The sequence below is a fragment of the Mirounga angustirostris genome, unplaced genomic scaffold (assembly GCF_029215605.1).
Source record: "Mirounga angustirostris isolate CCGP_5_RB_7025 unplaced genomic scaffold, mMirAng1.0.hap1 SCAF_15, whole genome shotgun sequence".
Lineage (NCBI taxonomy): Eukaryota > Metazoa > Chordata > Mammalia > Carnivora > Phocidae > Mirounga > Mirounga angustirostris.
The window spans coordinates 90,212,646-90,232,613 of NW_026991723.1; the positions used below are offsets into that span (position 1 = coordinate 90,212,646).

The window sequence follows — 19,968 nt, forward strand, 5'->3', positions numbered from 1 at the left end:
GCCCGAGCCTGCGAGAATGGCTACTTGTTCACCAGCACTCTGGAAAGATGCCCGGGGATCTTCCCAGATTTGGGTCTCTCGATGAATTTTAAGCAAGAGAGAGAGGGAGAGTGTGTACGTGGACACACAGGTGAATATTAAAACAATGTAAGCACACAAGCTGTGGTTCTGGGCAGGAACCCACAGTGGGCCCGGCCCACCCTCTCACTCCCACCGAAAGCAGCTCGAATGCGGGGGCAGCAGGCACGGGGCAGCCATGTGAGGAATCAGAAAAGTACACAGTGGTAGGTGAATTAGGAAAGAAGACCAGAATTCAAAATACCACCAAGCCAGCAGCCCCGGCCTGGGCGTCAGGCAGCCTTGAGACCTGACGGTGGGTGACAGGTGGGGACCGAGAGAGGCCCGGGAGGGGCCCTCGTGTCCGGCTCGTGCAGCGGGAGAGGGCACTCCTACGGTCAGAGAGTGGGGGAGATCTCCGTGAGTTTCTCGTACCCTATTCTCCCGGCACTGTGGTGTGGCACCAGCGACACAGGGTGCCCGCAGGTGCCGGCAGCTCTGAGGGGACAAGGGGCCCCTCCCCTGCAGTCCCCAGAGAACGAAGCAAAGCCCTGTTCATTCCTCCTCTCTCTGCCCTCCTGCCACATGGCCGCAGTCGCAGGAAGCCTGTGAGAGAGCGGGAAACAAAGTCCCAGCTTTCTGGCCAGAGGACCAAAAAGAGGAGCACCGGGGAACTGGAAGTTACCATGGAAATGGCAGAGAGAGCAGCTCAGGCAAGCAACCAAATGAAACTGTTATGGACTCGTGGGCTCCCCGCAAGTTGTGTGTACAAGGGTGTGACCCAGACAGCTTTCTAAAGACACTGAGAGAGGAAGCAGAGCACAGACCCGGTCCAGGCCCCGCTGAGCGGCGCACACAGCACAGAGCTGCGGAGCGCCGCACAGAACTTGCAAAGGCTTTGAAGACAGAAGCAAGATGGGAACCACAACACAGAGAAGGTGGCTGGAACTTGCGGCCTGAGCCCAAATGAATCAGTGGTCTGCGAAGACAACAATACCAACATCCACCATAGGATTTACACAAGATCAGAGTCTCACAACAAGATGAAAAATGTCCAGGATACAAAATCATGCAACACAAGGACAGCCGGGAAAATCTCAACTCACATGGGAAAAGACCTCAGATGTCACCACTGACGTGACTTGGTTGTTGGAGTTACCAAAGACTCTGAAGCAGCTGTTGTTTTGTTGTGTTTTTTAAGCAGGCTCCACGCCCAGTGTGGAGCCCAATGTGGGGCTCGAACTCATGACCCCGAGATCAAGACCTGAGCTGAGAGCAAGACTTAGATGCTCAACCGACTGAGCCACCAGAGTTGGTATTAAGACATAATAATAACAACGGAGCTCAAACAAGTAAATGCATGGACAAATAGAAAGTCTCAGAAACAGAAGACAGCAAGAAGAACCAAGTGGAATTTTGAACACTGAGAAACAGCAATCCAAATTAAAAGCTCCCTGGATGGGCCCAACAGGAGAATGGAGACGGGAAAGGAAGGCCTCAGTGAGCCTCAAGACGCTTCAATGCACATTATCTGATCCACGACAGAGGGGAGAGAAATAGAGGATGGGGACTCAGCGACCATGGAGGGAACCACAGAGCCAGTGCTCACAGCCCTGGAGCCTCAGGACACGGGGGAGAGAACGGCGAAGGAGGAAATAATGGCCAAAAACTGCCCACGTTTGGAGAAAAACGTAAACTTACAAATTCAAGGAACTTAACAAACTTAACAAACCCCCAAAAGAATAAATCCGGATGAATCACGTATGGTGATTAAACCGCTGGGAACCGAGAATGTTCTCCGAACAGTGTCGGAGGAAGCCAGGGGGGAAAGGGACACGCTAATTGGGCAGGAGTCTGGGCGGCTGCCCTTGCGCCAGATACCACACGGACCGGAAGGAAGTGGGACACTGAGGTGTAAGAAGAGCGAGCTGGGGATCTAGAATTCTGAATCCAGAGACAAATATGCTTCAAGAATGAAGGCAATAAAGACATTCTGTGAGAGTTCACTGGGGGCAGAGCTGACCAGAGTTCCAGATAGAAGGGGCCACGCACAGTGAGGGGAACGAAGAGAGATCATCAGAAATGGAAATGCCTGGATAAACAGAACAGATGGTTCTCCTCGAGTTCTTTAAAATAGGTTTGATGACGGAGAGCAAAGCTGGTAAGGCTGCCTGCCAGGGTTTTCAGTGTCCACACACAGTAAGACCCAGGGCGGACATACACTCACGGAGGGGAGGGGACTCTACTGGACATTCTGCTCCAGATGGCACAGAAGTGACTCTGAACAGACTGAGAAAACGTAGTCTGTATACCGTCATTATTAGATCATAGCTTGAAAAAGCTATACAGAAATATCATTAAAAACACAAGAGATAAATGAAAATGGAATACTTTAAAAATGTTCAAATCATCGATAAATGGGACTGCATTAAAATTAAAACTGTTTGCTCTGTGAAAGCCACTGATCTGAGGACACTAAGACGAGCTGTGGACCAGGAGAAGATATTTGGAAATCGCGTAGCCAACCCTGTTTCCTCATCTGTAAAATCGGGGAGTCATGGGGTCCACCCAATGGAGTTCCTCTGAGGATCCAGGGAGTCCGTGTGTCTAAAGCCCTCCCAGGGCGCCCATGGCTCCTGTTGCCTGCTTTCTGCCCCTCCAATCCCCTCCATGCCCCAGGAGGCTGACCTCCACAAATGGACTGCCTCACCTGGACACACTGCCCTCTGGCTTCATTGGGTCTGGCCAGATGGGGTGCTGGCAGGAGATCAGAGGATGGCAGAGGAGAGTTTGGGGTGCCCCCCAGTTCTCCCTCTGCCCCTCCAGGTCCAGGAGTGCCCCGCTCGCTATGGGGCTGGTCTCAGGTGCTTCAGCAGTGCTTGTGGGTTGCCTCAACTACCTCCCACTTCCACAACCACCCTTTCCTTAAACACTCTCCTGTCACCGCTTGGGACAGGCCAGCTTTGTCCTGGGATCCCCGACGGATACCCCAGATTCCACCTGGTTATTTGGCTCCATCCAAGGTGAAACCCACGTCCACAGACTCAACTTCACTGAGATCTGGTTTGTCTGTTTTCTCCTTTTCTGCAGGTTCCCCGCTAGGACCTGAACCCACGCCCCTCACCCTCCCTTTATCTGGTGACAGAGCCCCTCTCCCTGGGAGCCCCCGAGCCGCTGCACACAGGGTTTCTTACCCGCCTGATGCAGTCCTCCTCCTTCAGGCGTTCTTGAATCAGTTTGATGAGCAGTGTGCTGGACAGTTTCTAAAGGAAAGATGACATGCAGAATGAGGGTCCCAACCCGCATGCTGAGCCAAAAAGGACACGTAACTGGCAGGCCAGGGGGCTCAGCTGAACACTGAGGAGCTGGCTGTGTGAACACAAAGGTTTCCCAGTCCCTGACTGATGTCCAGTGGCCCCTGTAAAGCCCGGGCCCACCTTGCAGCCCCCAGACCTACCCTGAGCTTCATTCTACACCAACCACCCCTTTGACAGCTCCCCACCACACGTGCACCCCGAACTCCACACTTGCTTATCCTGTGCCTCCGCCAGATGCTCCCCTCACCCCTCCTGAGAGACTCCAGGCTCCCTCAGAGCCTTGGCCCAAGCGCCACCGCCTGCAGGCAGCCCTCCTTGACCCTCCCCAGGCTCGGCCAGGGGCCGCCATAATCCTCAATGGCGAGCTCGGTTATTGCTCTAACCACAAGGCCTTCCAGGGGTCTGCTCACGTGTCCAACTCCCCAGGAAGTCTCAAAGTTCCTGGAGGGAAGGGACCGAGTCTTACTATCTTTGTACCCCAGTGCAGGAGGGGGCCATGATGCCCATCTCTTCCCAACTTGGCACTCAGAGACCTCACGGTGGTAGCTTGAAATCAGCCATGGTAGGAGTATTTACACCACGGAAATGGGCGAATGCTGCAAAGATGGGCTTTTTTCCCCAGAGAGCTGGTTGTTAAATATTGGCCAGTGCACCTCTGCCCCAGCCTCAAGTCAGCGCCAAGGAAATAGGATGCCCTTGCCAGCTGATGAGTTAATGAAACTTCATGTTCCTGAACACATTCAATAAATAGTAATAATGACCTGTTGATTATACCCTTTGTGCTGGGCACTGTGCCCAGCTACATTATTCCATGTTTACAACTCTGGACAATCTGTACTATTTTTATCACCTTTTTACAGATAGGGACACTGAGCCTCAGAGAGGTGAAGCCCCTCCCCTGGATTATACGAGCAGGGAGGAGCAGAGGCAGAACTTGAACCCACGCAGGGTAGTTAGAGCCCCGCCTCTTCAGCACTCTGCTCTCCCTGGGCCCAGCAAAGGCAGGCGGCAGGGGGGCGGCGGGGGGAGCGGTGCGCAGATAGGAAGTTAAGGATGGCTGACCTTCTGTCTCTCTCCTGAACTTTCTCTGGCCAGAATCAACATCCCAATTTTCACAACCAACTCCTATTTTTCTAACAAAACCTTGAATGCCCCAGAGCTGATGCCTGGAAAACCCATTCCCTCGTGTCCCCTTGACCTAAGATCACTAAAAGCTGGTGCTTCTCCATAAACACCCCAACGCTTGGCCAAAGCAGACTCCCAGGCCAGCCCCGGACAGCACATCCCCAGCTATGTCAGGGCTGAACCAGCCCCGAGGAGGGGAGGGGCTCCTGCCAGGTGCAGATGAGGGTCCTTGGGTGTGCACTGAGTGCACACAGAGATGCCCAGCTCAGGTGGCGAGAAATCTACCTTATGCTCCTTTTCCCAAGCTGGGGACCCCAGAGTGGGACCATGTCAGCCTAGTGGCGGCGGGGGGGGGGGGGGGGGGGGGGGCAATTTCCTGAAGTATCCTTAGGGCTAGTGGTGGCCTTGGTGACATTTTAGTGACACTGGAGAAGAGTCTGGATCTTTCATTCTAGAGCCAGCATCTGTAAGGGTTTGGAGACCAGATCCTGCCTCGGGAATGCTGTCATGTCCGCCTGGAGGGCTGTTGGAGCACCTAGAGAGACAGAGAGCTGGGACACCAGAGCCTCTCCAACAGGCCGTGCCCCGTCCGGGCTGGCTGAGAAATGGCGCATGTGGCAGAATGTGTCCATGCCTCACATCTGTTATGTCCTGGCAGCGAGGGTGTGGGGAACAGACGGTGCTCAACCACTTCTAACTATGGATGTTTGCCATGTCTCAGCGAATGGGCTTAGGTCAGCTCCCCCACAGAGCAATTCAGAGAGAGGGAACAGGGTGCTGGCAAGGCAGAGAAGCCAGGGGTAGGGGATCAGTCCCCAAGGGGGCTCAGCTCCTGTGCGCTCGGATCCTCCTGATCTCTCGAGGTAGGGATGCTGAGGCTGCTGGTCCAGGGAGCACACCCGGAGAAACCACGTCTTAGAAGCAAACTCAAGCACCCAAGAGCCCTCCCCCACATGGGAAAGGTTGCTGGGGAGGGTGACTTTCTGCCCCAGCCCTATCCTCCCAGCTCTCCTGGGAAACTTCTCCCAGCTGGCGAGGGAAGGGGTCAACAGGGAGCAGCCCTTTCCTGTCCCCGCATGTCCCCTCCCGACCCCAGGCAGAGCCAGCTTCCATCCTGAGGCCCATTTCCCTTCGAGATTAGTCTCCTGTCCCTGACAATACCCATTCAGGAGGCAGCATTCACACAGGTACTGGGATGGGCAGGGGTGGAGGTGGAGGAGGAGATGGGGGTAGGGGAGGTGCAAGCCAGTCAAAGAACACGGGTTGAAAGGAGACAGGTCCAGGTGGGGTACGGCACCCGCCGGGGGCCTGCCCAGCAGGGGACAGGCCCATGGCTTTGAGCACAGCCCCTCCCGGGTACCCCCCACCGCTCCCCGCCTTGGCACTGTCTCAGTGCCAGCTTTGATGTGTCACGTCAGCAGCAGGGCTTCCAGGGGCGCCTCTCAGAGTCCTGCCAAACTGTCTTTTCAGGAATCAGGCTCCCTCCTCCCAGAGCTCCGTCATGCTCTCCCACCCAGCCCCCCAAGGCCTGGCTTTGTGGGGAGAATCAGGGACAAACTGGTAAAGCCCCGTGGCACCCCCACTGGTCACAGAGAAGGCCCAGATCAGATGCAGGGCCCTGGCCTCTCGTCTCCCTGCTTTCTTCTCATCAAGGGCAGAATTGGCTGCATCGGCTCCCGTGTGGACCCTTCTTCTCCGTCCAGCTCCCAACCCCACTGATCTGCTGACCTCAGACGTGCCGCCCCCACTGAGTGGCCCACTGGTTTGCTGCTGTGCATAGGCAGCCAGGGATGGTGGCAGGTGGAACCCTGGCTCAGCCCCCTGGGGCACCTGCCTTCACTTCTCACACCCGGGCTTCCTCACTGGGATGACACAGCCGGCGCGGTCCCATCACCAGGCCCCACTCTCAGGGCCCCTACTGTCCCTGTGTCACCTTGGGTGACGCCTGCTCAAGAGGCAGAGGGTGTTTTGATCTACAGTATGAACTTCCACCTGGAGCAGAGTCGGGAGGGCAACAGTTGAGATCTGGTCTGCCCAGTCCGGCCTCTTCCTCCTACACGTGCTGCTGGTGGGGGTGGGGAGCCCAAACTTGGACTTGAGCTCACTTAAGAAGTGGTCAGAGAATCTTTAAAGACAACTCTCATTTCCAAGTTCCTACTGTTTCCAGGATTGTCAGAGCAGGTCTGGATGGCAGGCACTCACACAATGCTCAAAAGGCAGGGCCCGGGCAACAGGCGGCAGGAGGAGGGAGAGAATGGGAGAGGAGGCCTTGAAGGAAGAGCACGCCCTTGACCACGTGCCATATGACAGGCCCCCAGAGGGAGGGGACCCGGAAGAGACCCTGCAGTGGGAAAGGCCGATGAACTTTACAGGGAGAATGGTCCTGGGCCACAGGCAGAACCTCCACGACCCTGAACCTTCCACAAGGCCCATTCACGCCACCGCCTGGAGTGGCGGACAGGGGACACGAGACAGCAGGAGGACTCCAGCGCCAGAGAACACGAGGACATGGAGCAGCAAGGCTGGAGAGGAAATGGCCGGAGCGGATGGAGGCCACCCACAGGACCAGGGCAATCCCAGAAATCCTCAGCGACACTGGAGAGCCCTCCATCCTTGTGTGTAGATGGAGGCAGGATGAGACGGCACAACTTCTTTCCCTTGGACGTTAAATGGTGGCCCGGCAGCTGGGCACTTGGGTGCACCGGGCTCCACCAGACTTTAACTTTGTCAACAGAACTGAAAGGAGTAAATGACACTGGAGCTGCAAAGAACCCAGCTCTGGCTCCTTCCTGCCTGACTGGCCTTCAGAGCCTGGGTCACTTATTCATTCAACAACACAGGCTGTGGAGCCCTAATACGACAGCTGCACACCCAAGAAACCTTGATTTGGCGATAATTGTGCTGTAAGACTAACAACCACAATGAGAAAGGGGAGTGGCGGTTGGGGGCCCGGGGCCACGTTAGAATTCCCTGGGGAGCATCTGAAACTCCAGCACCACTTCCGGGGATTCAGACTAATCGAGTCCAGCAGGACCCAGGCGAATCTCACGTGCCACAAAGACTGAGAACTTCTGGACCAGGTGGTTTCTCGAGTGTGTGTTCTCCCTGCAGGGATTCAGTAATAAAGTTCTTTAGAAATTGAAACATTCCAGAGCAATCACACCCAGCTCCTGCTGCAGAGAAATATCCTTTCACCAGGGAACCTCTTCTTCCTACTACCTCCTGTGTGATTAGAAACCCATAGGACTAGGTTTTCCCAAACTCCAGTGGGTCCTGGACTGGGGTTAGGCTTCCAGAAGCCCTGGGCCAGAATTGAAGGAGGCGCTGACTCTCAGGCTCGTACAAGTGCAGGGTCAGCACCTGACAGCAGTAGCCTCCTTCACTTTTGTGCCCTGGGCTCCTGCAGGCCTCCCTCCTGCTCCCCACTCTGCCCCCAGGGCTCCCCTACCCAGTGTTTGTGACAGTGAATGGGGTGGGCTTAGGGAATGGACCAGAGTGGGCAGATGAGGGAAAAGGATGCGACAAAACAGGATAAACTGAGAGCGAAGGTGGCCTTGGTCAAGGTGGAGAGGAGATGAGAAACACCTGCCGAGGGAGGTGTTTACACCCAGAGTGCCCTGGGGCCGGGCAGAGTGGGCAAAGGGCTGGAGGACCACGAGAAAGGTGTCTGCTCAGGGACAGTGTAACTCTGACCTGATACCAAAGAAACACTAGTGAGTTTTCTAAGTGTGACCGTGTGTGTGTGTGTGTGTGTGTTTAAGAGAAAAGAGCCCTTATCTTCTGGAAAGTAGAAATAAATGAAGGCCGACCCAATGAGAAAAGCAAAGGGCTACTTAGCCAGGGCTTGTTCTGGGGAGGGGTCGCCGCATCACTTGGGCTTGGCAGAGGCTCCGAGGGGGCGGTGGAGAGGGAAAGCTTGGCGGTGGACCAACGGGGCGATGGCGGGCGTGCCCTGGCAGGGCTGCGGCCTGGGGGAGTGGGAGGCGGCCACCGGGAAGCAGGGCACCCTGTGTGCTTGGCTTCTTCGGCTTGGCCATAAGCTGGAAGTAGGGACAAAAATTCCGTGATGAATCAAGTTCTGGCCACGTGGGGCCAACTATGACAGGGTTATCGCCGGCTTCCCCAGCTGGGGGACAACGGGCTCGTTGCCTGGGCAGATCGCTGCAAGTTGTGGGTCAGAGTTCCTTTTTTTTTTTTAAAGATTTTATTTATTTGAGAGAGAGAGAGAACACAAGCAGGGCGAGCAGCAGAGGGAGAAGCAGACTCCCCACCGAGCGGGGAGCCTGATGCAGGACTGGATCCTGGGACTCCGGCAGACAAACAACTCCGGATGACATGAAATGCCCTATAGGTTTGCTCTCATGACCCGGGAGCAGGGGGGTGCGGGACAACACGTGGAACAAGGCTGCTGTGAGCCAATGCTGATTGTAGCCGGTGATGGGCCCGTGAGGGTTCTAATGCCTTTCTCCCTGCCTCTGAGTCACACTATAATATTTTATAATAAACAGTTAAAAACAAAAAAGCTGGTCCAATCCCTCCCTGCTCACATGGTTTTGTGGCCCTTTGCCTGATTCTGGGCTCTTCCACATCATGAACCCTGCAGTTAGGCTATGGCCCCACTGAGCCCCTGAATCTTGCAGCCTGTCCGCTCTTCCAGCCGCGAGCCAGTGCCTGGGACTCAGTCACTGCTCAGAGAATGCTTCAGGGGGTGAGTGAATTAGCCAAGCCGCCAACGGCAGGAGGCTTCCAGGCCCCTTAGCTTAGACATCCCCCCTCCCCCGGAGTTCCCAGGGGCCAGGAGAAGGAGTTCATCTCTGGGTCTCCCGCGGCACTGCAGGAAGAGTGCGTGGCACACAGGAGGGGACGAGGAAGTATTTGGGGAACCATCTGGAAATGCCTAAAATGAGGAGGTCTTGGTTAACACCAGCAACGCAAGAGAATTCCGAGTAGGAGGGCAGAGCCGAGATGAACAGAAGATTAGGGATGTGAAGGTATTATCACTACTTGCAAAAAGAGCTATAAAAGGCTCCAGATCCGCAGGCGATTTAAAGATGACCCTTAACGAGAGGCCATGTCTGGCGACGGCCATCTGCGGCCAGGCCACGCGCAGCCGCCCGACGTGCACCCCTGCCGGCTCTTCGGACCTTTTACTCCTTGATCGTACTCCTGATGGCCTTGCCTTTCATCTTCCCTCCCCTGTGCTTCCGAACCATGGAACCCCAACCGGACACCCTTGAAAGCACTTCGATGTGGTCTGAAATACGCGGATAATTAGCGTAATGAAACCCAGGAGGAATTTCCTTAAAATCCTCCCCTCTGCTGAATTTGATAAACCTGATAAAAGCATCTTTACCCTAGAAATAAGCCTGCCTCCCCCACCCCGAAAAGCTCTCTGAAAATGAGATAACCACTATCTTTCTAAAACCATATTCCCACCCCAAATGCTGGTGTCCCTCCAACCATAAGCACACACCGGTTCCTGCAAGACCACAGGGCTGGGGAGCATGCGGGGCATCACTTGCTCCCCCTGAGAGTCCCCGCCAGGCAATGGGGGGCAGGAAGTGCTCTGGATTGAGCATATTTAGAGTCGGTTCACCGTGGCAGTGGCCGACCTTGCTGAATGAGGTCTTCCTTCCATCAGGTTGTGGTAACCGGCAAACCTGGGGTTGGGAGTCCCACGCCTCAACCCTGAGAATTGCCCCTGCCCTGCCACAGGGCCCTCCCAGCCATGTTGGTGCCCCAGTCGCCTTGCCAAGCCCACCACCCTTCACCAGAGCTGCCTGGGCCCCAGGGACACCTGACCAGCTGGCCTGGGCAGAGCCCCTTCCCTGAGGCCTTGGTGCTGCTTCTGTGGGGGGTTGGAAGCAGGGAACACGGTGGAGGCCAGGAAGGACAGAAGAGAAACCTCGGGATGGAAATACAAGATGAAGGGGCCTCAAAGAGGCAGAGAGTGGCCCCAGGTGGTGCCCAATTCTGGCTGCAGAGCCAAGGAGGAAGGTGCTGTTCCATCGGGGCCTCAGAAACCACTGTGGCCCCCCTCCCCCACCCACACACACTTCAACTGCTGGCCCGGCTCTGGGTTAGGCCTGAATCCACCCGAGCCCTGGGCCGTTACTTAACCTCCACAGGCTGGGGAGGCGGACATGCCCACGTTGTGCATGGAGGTCACAGAGGTCATGGAGGTTACAAGGTGAGGAGGGAGGCCTGGAAAGCACTCAGCAAACACAGGGATTCCTACCCTTCTCAGCCGGCTTCCCTTACAAACAGGAGGCAGCCAGAGTCTTCATAAAGAATGCCCAAGAGGGCACATCCCTGCTACTATGGTCTGAACGCCTGTGTCCCCCAAATGCATATGATGAATCCTAACCTTTGAGGTGACAGTATTGGGCTGGGGGGGGATTGGGGAGGTGATTTGGTCATAAGAGCGGAAACCTAGTGAATGGGATTAATTAGTGCCCTTAAAAAAGAGACCCCAGAGAGCACCCTTGCCCTCTCCACCACATGAGGACACAGCAAGAAGGCGGCCTACCCCAGACACTGCCTCTGCTGGAGGCATGACCTCAGACTCCCAGACCCCAGACCTGGGACGAATCAACCCTGTGCTGCCAAGCCACCCAGTCTGTGGTAGTTTGTGACTGCCGCCCAAATGGACTAAGAAATCCGCTTATAGTCCAGAGGAGATTATGAAGAAACATTTCGAAGTTTCTGTTTGTATTAAAGAGAAACAACATAATCAAGCTCTATATTTCCTATTTAAAAAAATTTTCAAATATGGGGTTAGTGAAATTTTAGGAACAGAACACCCAATGCCCTGGGATGCCACCCACAGACAGAGGGGACAGGGAGGGCGGCCCTAGCACCACAGAGCGCCACAGAGTGCCACGGATGGCAGGAGGAAGCCCCGAGGTGCAGCACGCTGGTCTTTCCTTGGCAGAGACAGCTGGAGGACTGCCCTTAAACCCCGTGCCCATCTGGATGGGGGCTCCATCATCCGTGCACGGAGCCCCTGCCCCTGGGCACCCACCTGATGGGGCTGACCCTGGAAAGGAGCGAGCCCTGGCCACTCCATCAGCACAGAGCGGCTTCCTCGCTCTATGAATGACCCTTTCTGCCCCAAAGCCCTCACCTCCATCCCCACCAGGATGGACCCTACTTGAGAACTGTCTCCTCCCTTCCATCCTACCGTGCCTGTATCTCATCTTATCCTAGCATCTCCCTCACTTAATCCACAAGGAAATGGAAACTAGCGGGGGGGGGGGGGGGAGAGGGGGGAGCCGTGGAAGCTGTCACCTCATCTCACCTTCCTGCCCGCCACCCCCCCACCCAGCCCCCAGGGCCAGTCCCACCTTCATTTTCTGATAATGCTTCCTGGCAACCTCAGCCAGCGAGGAAAATTTTCTGGCTATCAAGTCCTCCACCATGACAAGATTGCTGCTCAGATGTTTGCACAGCCACATTGCCTGAAGAGAGGAAAGAGGACACGAGCATTTTAGTGAAAGCTGTAATGGACGGCACTCCATTCAAATGCCCAGGTCCTTCCACAATCTACTAGAAAAGGCTAGAAGCATAATGATTTCCAGTGGGAAGGAGGCCACCAAGGGGGACAAGCCCATAGGGTCCCTCCCAGCCCGAGAATGCCACTTGAATGCCCTCTCTCCTTCCAGCAGCCAGTGACTACTAGAAAACCTACAGACGGGCCATGCATGTAGCTCTGCGGGCATGCCTGTCCCAGCTCTGCGGGCCTCAGAAGGTTTACAATAGGAAATGCACGGACAGGACCTTAACATGGGTCCCAGGCATACTCGTTCATTTTTCCTTAGATCGGGACATGACCTGGTCTAGCCAAATGAATGTTTCGTTCGTTGATGGCTATGTATACTCTACAGGGATGAATACCTTTTAGGGAATATGAATGCAATAAAATGTTCTTAATGCCAAGATTATACTGATGACCATTTCAGCATCAGGATGAGTCAGAAGGCCCTGAAGTCCCCCAGGGCAAGTACGAACCTTAATTCTCTCTGTTGCTCGTGTTGGCAGATGTCAGTGATGACAGCCCTTTGGGGCTCTGTCTGGATTTTACTGTGTGTCATCTTCCTGCAAAATTAGAGTCTGTGTATCCCCAGGCAGCGGTCGGAGGCAGGGATAGTGAATTCACCAAAAGGTTTGTAGCTCAAACACCAGCCAAGCGCTGTGGGCCCTGACCTCACCAGGAGGCAAAGTCGACTGCCTCAGCCAAGCTGGGCCTTGATGAGAGAAGTTGTCTGTGTTCACGACGCTTCAGGAACTCTACACAGCAAATTCGCCAGAGGTCAGGGCAGAGCCAGAACTGGGCGTGAGCACGGTGGGCGCAGAGTGCCGAACGCCTCAAAGACAAAGGCCCTTTGCCGAGGAGACCCCTCACCCAGAGCGACATGACTCGGCCTTAATATGGCTTGGAAGCCTGTCTGTCTAGTGCAGAGGCTACCACCTCAGGAGCGGCTTCTACAGGCTCCCTGGGCTTTTCCCCAGGAGATTCTGATCAGGCAGGTCTGGAGGGGAGTCTGGAACCTGCACCTTCCAAAGCACCTGGTAATGCTTCTGACTGCCAGGCTTGGGAGCCCCTGGTTTCTACAGTGAAACAGGAGACCGGAGTGAGAGCTGGCAGCCTGATCCTGAGAAGCACAGTAGAAAAACTACAGACAGACTGACAAGCAGAAGGATAGAGGGATGGACAGATGGGTGGACAGAGAGACAGACAGAATGCTAGGATATAAATGATGCCAGAGCAAAGCAGATGCAGGTCAGCTTGGGTAAGGCTCAGCCATCTTAATTCTTTTTCTGAATAAAGCAAAGTGTCAGCTCATCAAGGACAAGGTAACTGATGTTCACTAGCCAGGCTCTTAAAAGACAGAGCTCCATCTCAGATGACTGCAATGTTCACAAGTTTTGACACTTACAACTTCACAAGTTTTCAAACTGCAGCAGGAGGAGACGCACCAGCGCCAGGACTGGGGCTGTCTCCAAGGAAAGACAAGGAAGGGTGGGCTGGGATGACGTATTTGCTGTACCCTTAAAGTCGAGAGAGAATCACCAGAGCAAATATGGCCAAATGATAAATTCTGTAAAATCTGGGGGTCGGATACGTGAGTATCCATGGTGCAGTTTCTATGCCTTTTGGACTGAACTATTTCGTAATTAAAACATTAAGAATGAGTCTGAAGAGTCCGTGTCAAAAGTCTCTCGACTCTGGTCTGCTTCTAGAAATGTATCCTAAGGATGTGAGCTAAGGGTGTGCGAGGGTGGTGTCCGTGCAGCCCAAGAACGCCCTGGAAGGTATATCCCAGCTGCTAAAATAATGCTCCTCCCTAGATGGCTGAGGGATGATACTTTTGTGTTCTGAGCTTTCTAGGTTTTCTGCTAGCGTGCATGCCACCTCTCGTAATAAGAAAATAAGTTAAGAAGCAGGAGAGGGGAAGGATGAAGCAAAGCTCAGTGGTGTTGAAAACCCACTGAGGGGCAGCCTCATTCCAGCTCTGCAGGTAAATGAGATATTACGGTATTACAACACTTAATATGATGCACTTACTATGGTTGTTTTCCCCGAGGCGGGTGGACCTAATATCACAATCTTCGGCACTGTGGAAGAGAAAGATTTGAATGTCACCGCCCGCTATGACAGAGCAATCCCCCGGGCCTGCAGTGCTCAGGGGGGCCTTCATTTCCTTCCTCCCCCAGATTTCATTTTCTGCTAGTGACACGGTCGTTTGTAACCCAGGGGCTCTGAGATGCTCTCACCATCGAACGTACTCTCTATGTTTAGAGAAGTAAGTGATCACTGAGATGGTTTATTTTTCTGTCTCCAAGGGGACATGGACACGGTAACTTGTTTGCCAAACTAATAAATATCAGGAACAATTGGGATTTCAAACACCATAAAGCATTTTAAACAGGGACTTTGTCTTGGGGACACGCTCTCAAATAAAGCTGTATTTTATGTAAATCAACCTTTCAAGCTTTTTATATATATATATATATATTTATGCTTTTTTTATTTAGCAAATTGTATTCCCCATGATTTTACAGAGGGAAATAATGGGGGAAAGCCTGGAATGTATAGGCCAGATTTATAAAACCCCAGATAGGAAAAGTCTTTGTTTCCAAATGTGGGCATTTCTATGCAAATGGCTTGCTTCCGTGGGAGACTTCAGGCTCGGGAAGGTTGTTGGCCCCACAGAATTCCTAAAGCGGCTTCTGGACATCTGAGTAGGTGCTGGCCCACTGGAAAAGGCCAGACCAGCAGATTTGGAAAAGTGCTGGAAGGCTTGTGTTCTTGGGTCAAAACAGGAATCAGAACATGGTGTCTGGAAACATGAATCCATGCTGATTCCTCCCATTGCCACCTTGACTGAGCCACGCCACACCCCCACCCCTAAATGCTGGGAGCCAGGAGCACGGAACGGACGTTGGGAAAGCAGACCTATCCCCTCACCACTGTTGGCCTGACCCCTCAGCCAAGGGGACGATGAACAGGTGTATACTCCCACTTACTTCAGCCTCTGATATCTATATGCAGAGCCCATTCCTGCCAGGCCACCGGGAGGGGAACTCGTCCAAGCAGAGGACGAGGGACACACATGATCCTTTAGATTGGAACTGGACCCAGAGAAGGAGCTAGTGTCCATTTGGCCCATGATTTAATCATCAGCACACCGATGACCCAGCCAGGCTGCGTGGGTATAAATATAGACCTTTGTCCAGATGCACAGCACCTTCTCCTTTTCAGGGAAAACGTGGAGGGAAGGTTTCAGATGATTCACTGATTCACTCATGGAGCACCTTATCCTTGCTCGGCACGGGGAGGGATGCTGCCAAGCAAAGCAAGGTGGAGCATGGGTGAGTGGCATTAGACAGGAACTGAAGGGGAGCAGCTATCCTCCGTGCCCGTCCCAACTGGGGCACTGCCCTCTCCTCGAGAACATGACAGCCTGGACACATGTCATGGCTTTCCATTGCTTCTTTGATTTTTATGTGTCCCCAACTAATTGCTTTAGAGCACTATTGTTTCCTACGTTTCTAAACACTTATAAACCTGGTCCATAGCCCCGATGATGTGTGAACTTGCTTCTTGGAAGCCCCAGATCTTTCCCGTCGGTGGTGATGTGAATCAGGGATGTGGGGGCAGGAGGGCTGTGGACAAGGCAGACGAGGGGCACCTCCTCCAGCCCAGGCTAATGCTGCCACGCTCCAGCTCAGCAAACCTCTGCATGCACTTTCCTCTCCAAGGCAGGTTCGGCTGGGGTGCTTCGTAGACACAGCTTCCAGTATGCTGCGGGCCAAAGCCACAGGAAGGGAGCAGCAGGGGGACTGGCCCGGCCCCCGTGCCCTTCGCCCAGCGGCCTCTCTGGGACTCTAGCCACAGGCCTCTGCTCAAGCTCCTCAAAACTCAGGCCAGACCCAATGGGACTCAGGGCCTGCGGAGCCCGAGGAGAAGGGGCTGCACCTCAACAAGAACATTTGGGCAATGAGTTGACTCCCAAGGCAGGCGTTCATCTTGACAAAGTTGCGGGGCTCAAAGGCTGCTGAGTAAACCCTCCCCTCCCCGGCTCCAATAAGTGGCACCCAAATTGTACACATCTCTGAAAATGCTTTAAAAGGGGAACATTCACGGCCTTTCTCCCCACCTAATTTCTCGCACACATTTATGTGATTAATTTTAGTTTCTTAAAATCTAACACCTGAAACTCCAGCTCTGCTCATGAGTAATTATTTATAAACAGTGTCATAAAAGGCTTCTTGACTGCCAAGAGTAATCAACTTCTTCAAACCACTTCAAAGGAAATCAAAAAACCTTTCCATCCACAGATCCTTTTGAGGTTTAACTAGGAGCATGATTTAAAATTCACAAGAAAACCCTTAGGTATTGGAGCTCTAATACACAGCTTTCTTGGACAAACGTTTGATAAAAAACGCAACATACCATTATATACACCATCACCTGCTTTAATATTGCCCAGGGCTACTGTAAATGCTCACTTTGTACTAAATCTGCTTTTCTTGAGGCGAAGGGGCTGCCAGCCATGTGCCGGGGGCTCCCCTCATTCCCTCCTGTACATGTTCACTGGGATGAGTCTGGAGCCTTCTCTCCCTCTACACCAGCCACTGGCCATGGGAGCCACTGCCCCCACCACACCATGCCCAGTAAGCAGAAGCACTGAGCGCCCAGTTTCCAGTAAACCAGGCCTCTGGAAGGAGGCGAGACAACCTTACTCACTGACCCAGGGCAGTGGAAATGCTCACTGGACTTCAGAGGGCCTCCCCTTGTCCACTGTCCTCTTCCAGAAGGGTGGGGTTAAACTGTTCTTGGCTTCCACCACCCCAAAAAAACTCATGAAAGCATGCTCTTCTGCCCAGCCTCCCTCGTTCCCCCACATTTTGCTTCACTTGTTGGCAGAATCCTGGGCACGGGAGGTGGGGGGACCCGCAGATGTCCCTCTCTGCTCTTCATTTAGTGGTTGGGACTTGAGCAAAAAGGGCAAAGATGTTCCAACAACCATAAGAGCGGCCAGCCAAGGCCTGGGAGAGGCAGTGGAGGACTCCCTAAAGTGTGGTTACTGGGATCCAATACGTCTACTCCCTGAGAGAATATCGGGCCCAAAACCCTGACTCCAGCTCTTGAGGAGGCCAGGAGGCCAGCCCCAGCTACAGCCAGACGAGGCAGGTCTAAGTTCTTCACCCCTGCTTGGGAGCAACAGGGCAGGGATAGTGTGGAGAAGGAATCAAGGCTCCTGGCAGGTGGCCTTGGAAAGCAGACCGTGAATGAATGGAGGGGCTGCTAAGGAGGATGGAAGGGGGTGAAGGGAGAGAGGAGGTGGCAGAGGGGGCGGTAAGGCCAGCCCCCAGTGTCGTCGGCTGCCCTGAGTCTAAAACAGAAAGATGCTGGTAAAGTGGGCAATTTGACGCTGAAAATCAAATCTGCACAGAGGAGCAAAATGAAAGCATAATGAGAATTGGCCTCACATTTCAGCTCTTGAATTTCCAGCTGGGGGACTGACTGAGCTTTGGGGCCCGGGGTTGGAGAACACGTGGCCTGGCACGCATACCCCAAACCAGCAGGATGAAGAGGCCCCCTAGCCGCCCTCCCTGCGCCCAGGCACCGGGACCAGGCAGCGCCCCGCCGGCCCCCATCCCAGTTACCCAAGCACGGCCGGTGTACGAACGAGGATACCAAGGCCCAGACTGGGCCATGTTCGCTGCTCGGCAAGCGTGGGGAAGCGCATTGGGCCAGAGGGCCCCTCACGTGGCCTGGCAAGAAGGGGTCCTTCACCAAACTCACCTTCATGTCACGTTCACTCTTACTTTGCTCCTATTTAACTTTTACTTTACTTTCAACTCTAACTTTTGCTTTGTTTTTCCTGTACTTTTGCTTCTGCTTTCACTTTGCTTTGCTGTTATTGGGTGGTGGCAGTACGAAAAAGTGGTCCTTGGATAACAGGAACACCGAGCCCTGGCCAGACTCGGGTGGAGGAGGTGGGAAGGCAGACAGACACCTGGGCCTCCAGCAAACGGCAAATGGAGGCCCCGTGGGGGAGGCGTGGCTGGTGAGCTGCAGTCTGCAGCAGGACCCCCAAGAAAGGAAGGCACCCCCATGCCAGGTAATAAACAGCCAATCAGAGAATGGAGGCCTCTTAGAAGCGTCTCTGTGGGGCAGGGTGAACCCCACCAGGATCGCAAGGAGGCCAGGTGGACAGCTTGAGAAGGTGGTTCTCCCGGCCCTCTGTGCTCACAGCTCCATGTCCACCTGGGGCAAATGGACTCAATTTTCAATTCTCCCTGACCAAAGGCTCAGAAAGGGGCACAACTGTGCCCTCTGTGAGCCACTCTGCTTAGGTTGGTGAAATGGCCCTGGGACCTGAGCAGCCCCTCACTCTGATGCTCTGCAGCCAAGCCTGAGATGGGTCAGGATCTGGGTGGGGGTGGGGCACACCAGAAAGGCCAGCTGTGCCTGGTGCACCCGCAGGCCTGGGGTCTCCTCCCTCTCACCTTTCCTTGTGGCTGTTTCTTTCTTTTTTTTTAAAGATTTTATTTATTTATTTGAGACAGAGAGAATGAGAGAGAGAGCACATGAGAGGGGGGAGGGTCAGAGGGAGAAGCAGACTCCCTGCAGAGCAGGGAGCCCGATGCGGGACTCGATCCCGGGACTCCAAGATCATGACCTGAGCCGAAGGCAGTCGCTTAACCAACTGAGCCACCCAGGCGCCCTCCTTGTGGCGGTTTCTTAAACTGTTTAGCGTCCTTTCTCATCTTAGGCGTGCGAACCCCACCGCGGGGCATCTCAGGCCCCTGCCCCTCTCAGCCGCGCCACGTGCTAACTTCACTGGTGTGCTGGTATCTCCTTCAAAGCGGCCAGTGCCCCGATGAAAGAAACATCAAAGCTCCCAGACACCAGTTCTCCCTGACAGCTCACACAGGACGGGAATGATCCTCCACTTGGCAAATTGACCGTGGAATGGAGCACCCCTCCCTTCTCCCTGGTTCTGAGCTGTGGCTTTGGGTCCAGCTGACCTGCATTTGGGCCAAGGTTTGGGGGAACTCTGGCACTCACTAACGGGCACCAGTCATGAGACCATCAGGAAGACCCAAGCGCTGCCTGTCTAGGCAGACCAGAAACCAAATTTACACCTGACAAGTGGGGTCATCACAGAGCTTAAACCCAACAGGTGAGATCAGATGGGACCCACGAAAGCATTAATAATTGATTCCACGGGCCGTTCCGAGGTTTTCGTTTTAATAACTTGGCAAGAGAAATTTTAAGCTGTGCGCCCCAAAGAAATTAAGGCATTTTTCAATCAGACACCACCCCAAGTTGTCAAAACCCCTTCCCACCCTGTCCAGCCCTCCGTTCAGACACAGGGAGGACAGAGTGGTTCACAGCTGTCAGGCAGGAGGAGGGGGAGTGGGGGAGGCCCATTCGAATGCTCACCATTATCATTGTCTTGTTGCAAGTGACTGATCAGGAACGGGATGGGGTCCTTGGGCTGGTGGATCAGGAGTTGCTCCAGCATGTTCTGTGGGCACAGGGCAGACACCCAGGTGGTTAACAGCTGCGTGGGCATCCAGAGCCCCGGGCTCAGGCTCAGGTGGCCCAGAACCCTGGTCGCTACCAACACCGGTTATGGGGCCTGATCTCTCCACCACACCCACCACACATGCCTTCAACTTGGGATCCAGCCCCTGCTCCAGCTGCTGTCTGCCTGGGTCCCCATGAGCAGAGGATGAGGGAAGGGTCGTGTGGGTATCACCGGGGAGGCTCCTGGAGGGACTGCCCTTGGACTCAGAGCAGGCAGGCCCAGGGTCCTCTCCCCTCAGTCCCTTTGTGCTTCCCAGACCAGCCTTCTCTTAGTTCTCATGCACCATGTTCATGTGCCCCTCAGAGCCTTAGCAAATGCTGTTCCCTCAGCTTAGAACACTTGTCCCCCTGCGTCCTCCA

The 19,968-nt window shown here is 54.3% G+C and overlaps 1 protein-coding gene across 4 annotated transcripts in view; it reads right to left on the reverse strand.

Annotated features, from left to right (window-relative positions):
• The window catches only part of AK8 (adenylate kinase 8), a 115,822-nt gene that overhangs the window by 93,615 nt on the left and 2,239 nt on the right, over positions 1-19,968 (reverse strand). For 3 of the 4 annotated variants that reach the window (XM_045883419.3, XM_045883417.3, XM_064580133.1), the window contains exons 2-5: positions 19,462-19,546; positions 14,068-14,117; positions 11,846-11,959; positions 3,252-3,320 (exon numbers count right to left, since the gene is read on the reverse strand). In XM_045883419.3, the coding sequence (XP_045739375.2) occupies positions 3,252-3,320; positions 11,846-11,959; positions 14,068-14,117; positions 19,462-19,546 (318 nt within the window). Of the gene's footprint in view, positions 1-3,251; positions 3,321-11,845; positions 11,960-12,509; positions 12,597-14,067; positions 14,118-19,461; positions 19,547-19,968 lie in introns of those variants that run through there. The other variant, XM_064580134.1, reaches the window with a different exon arrangement.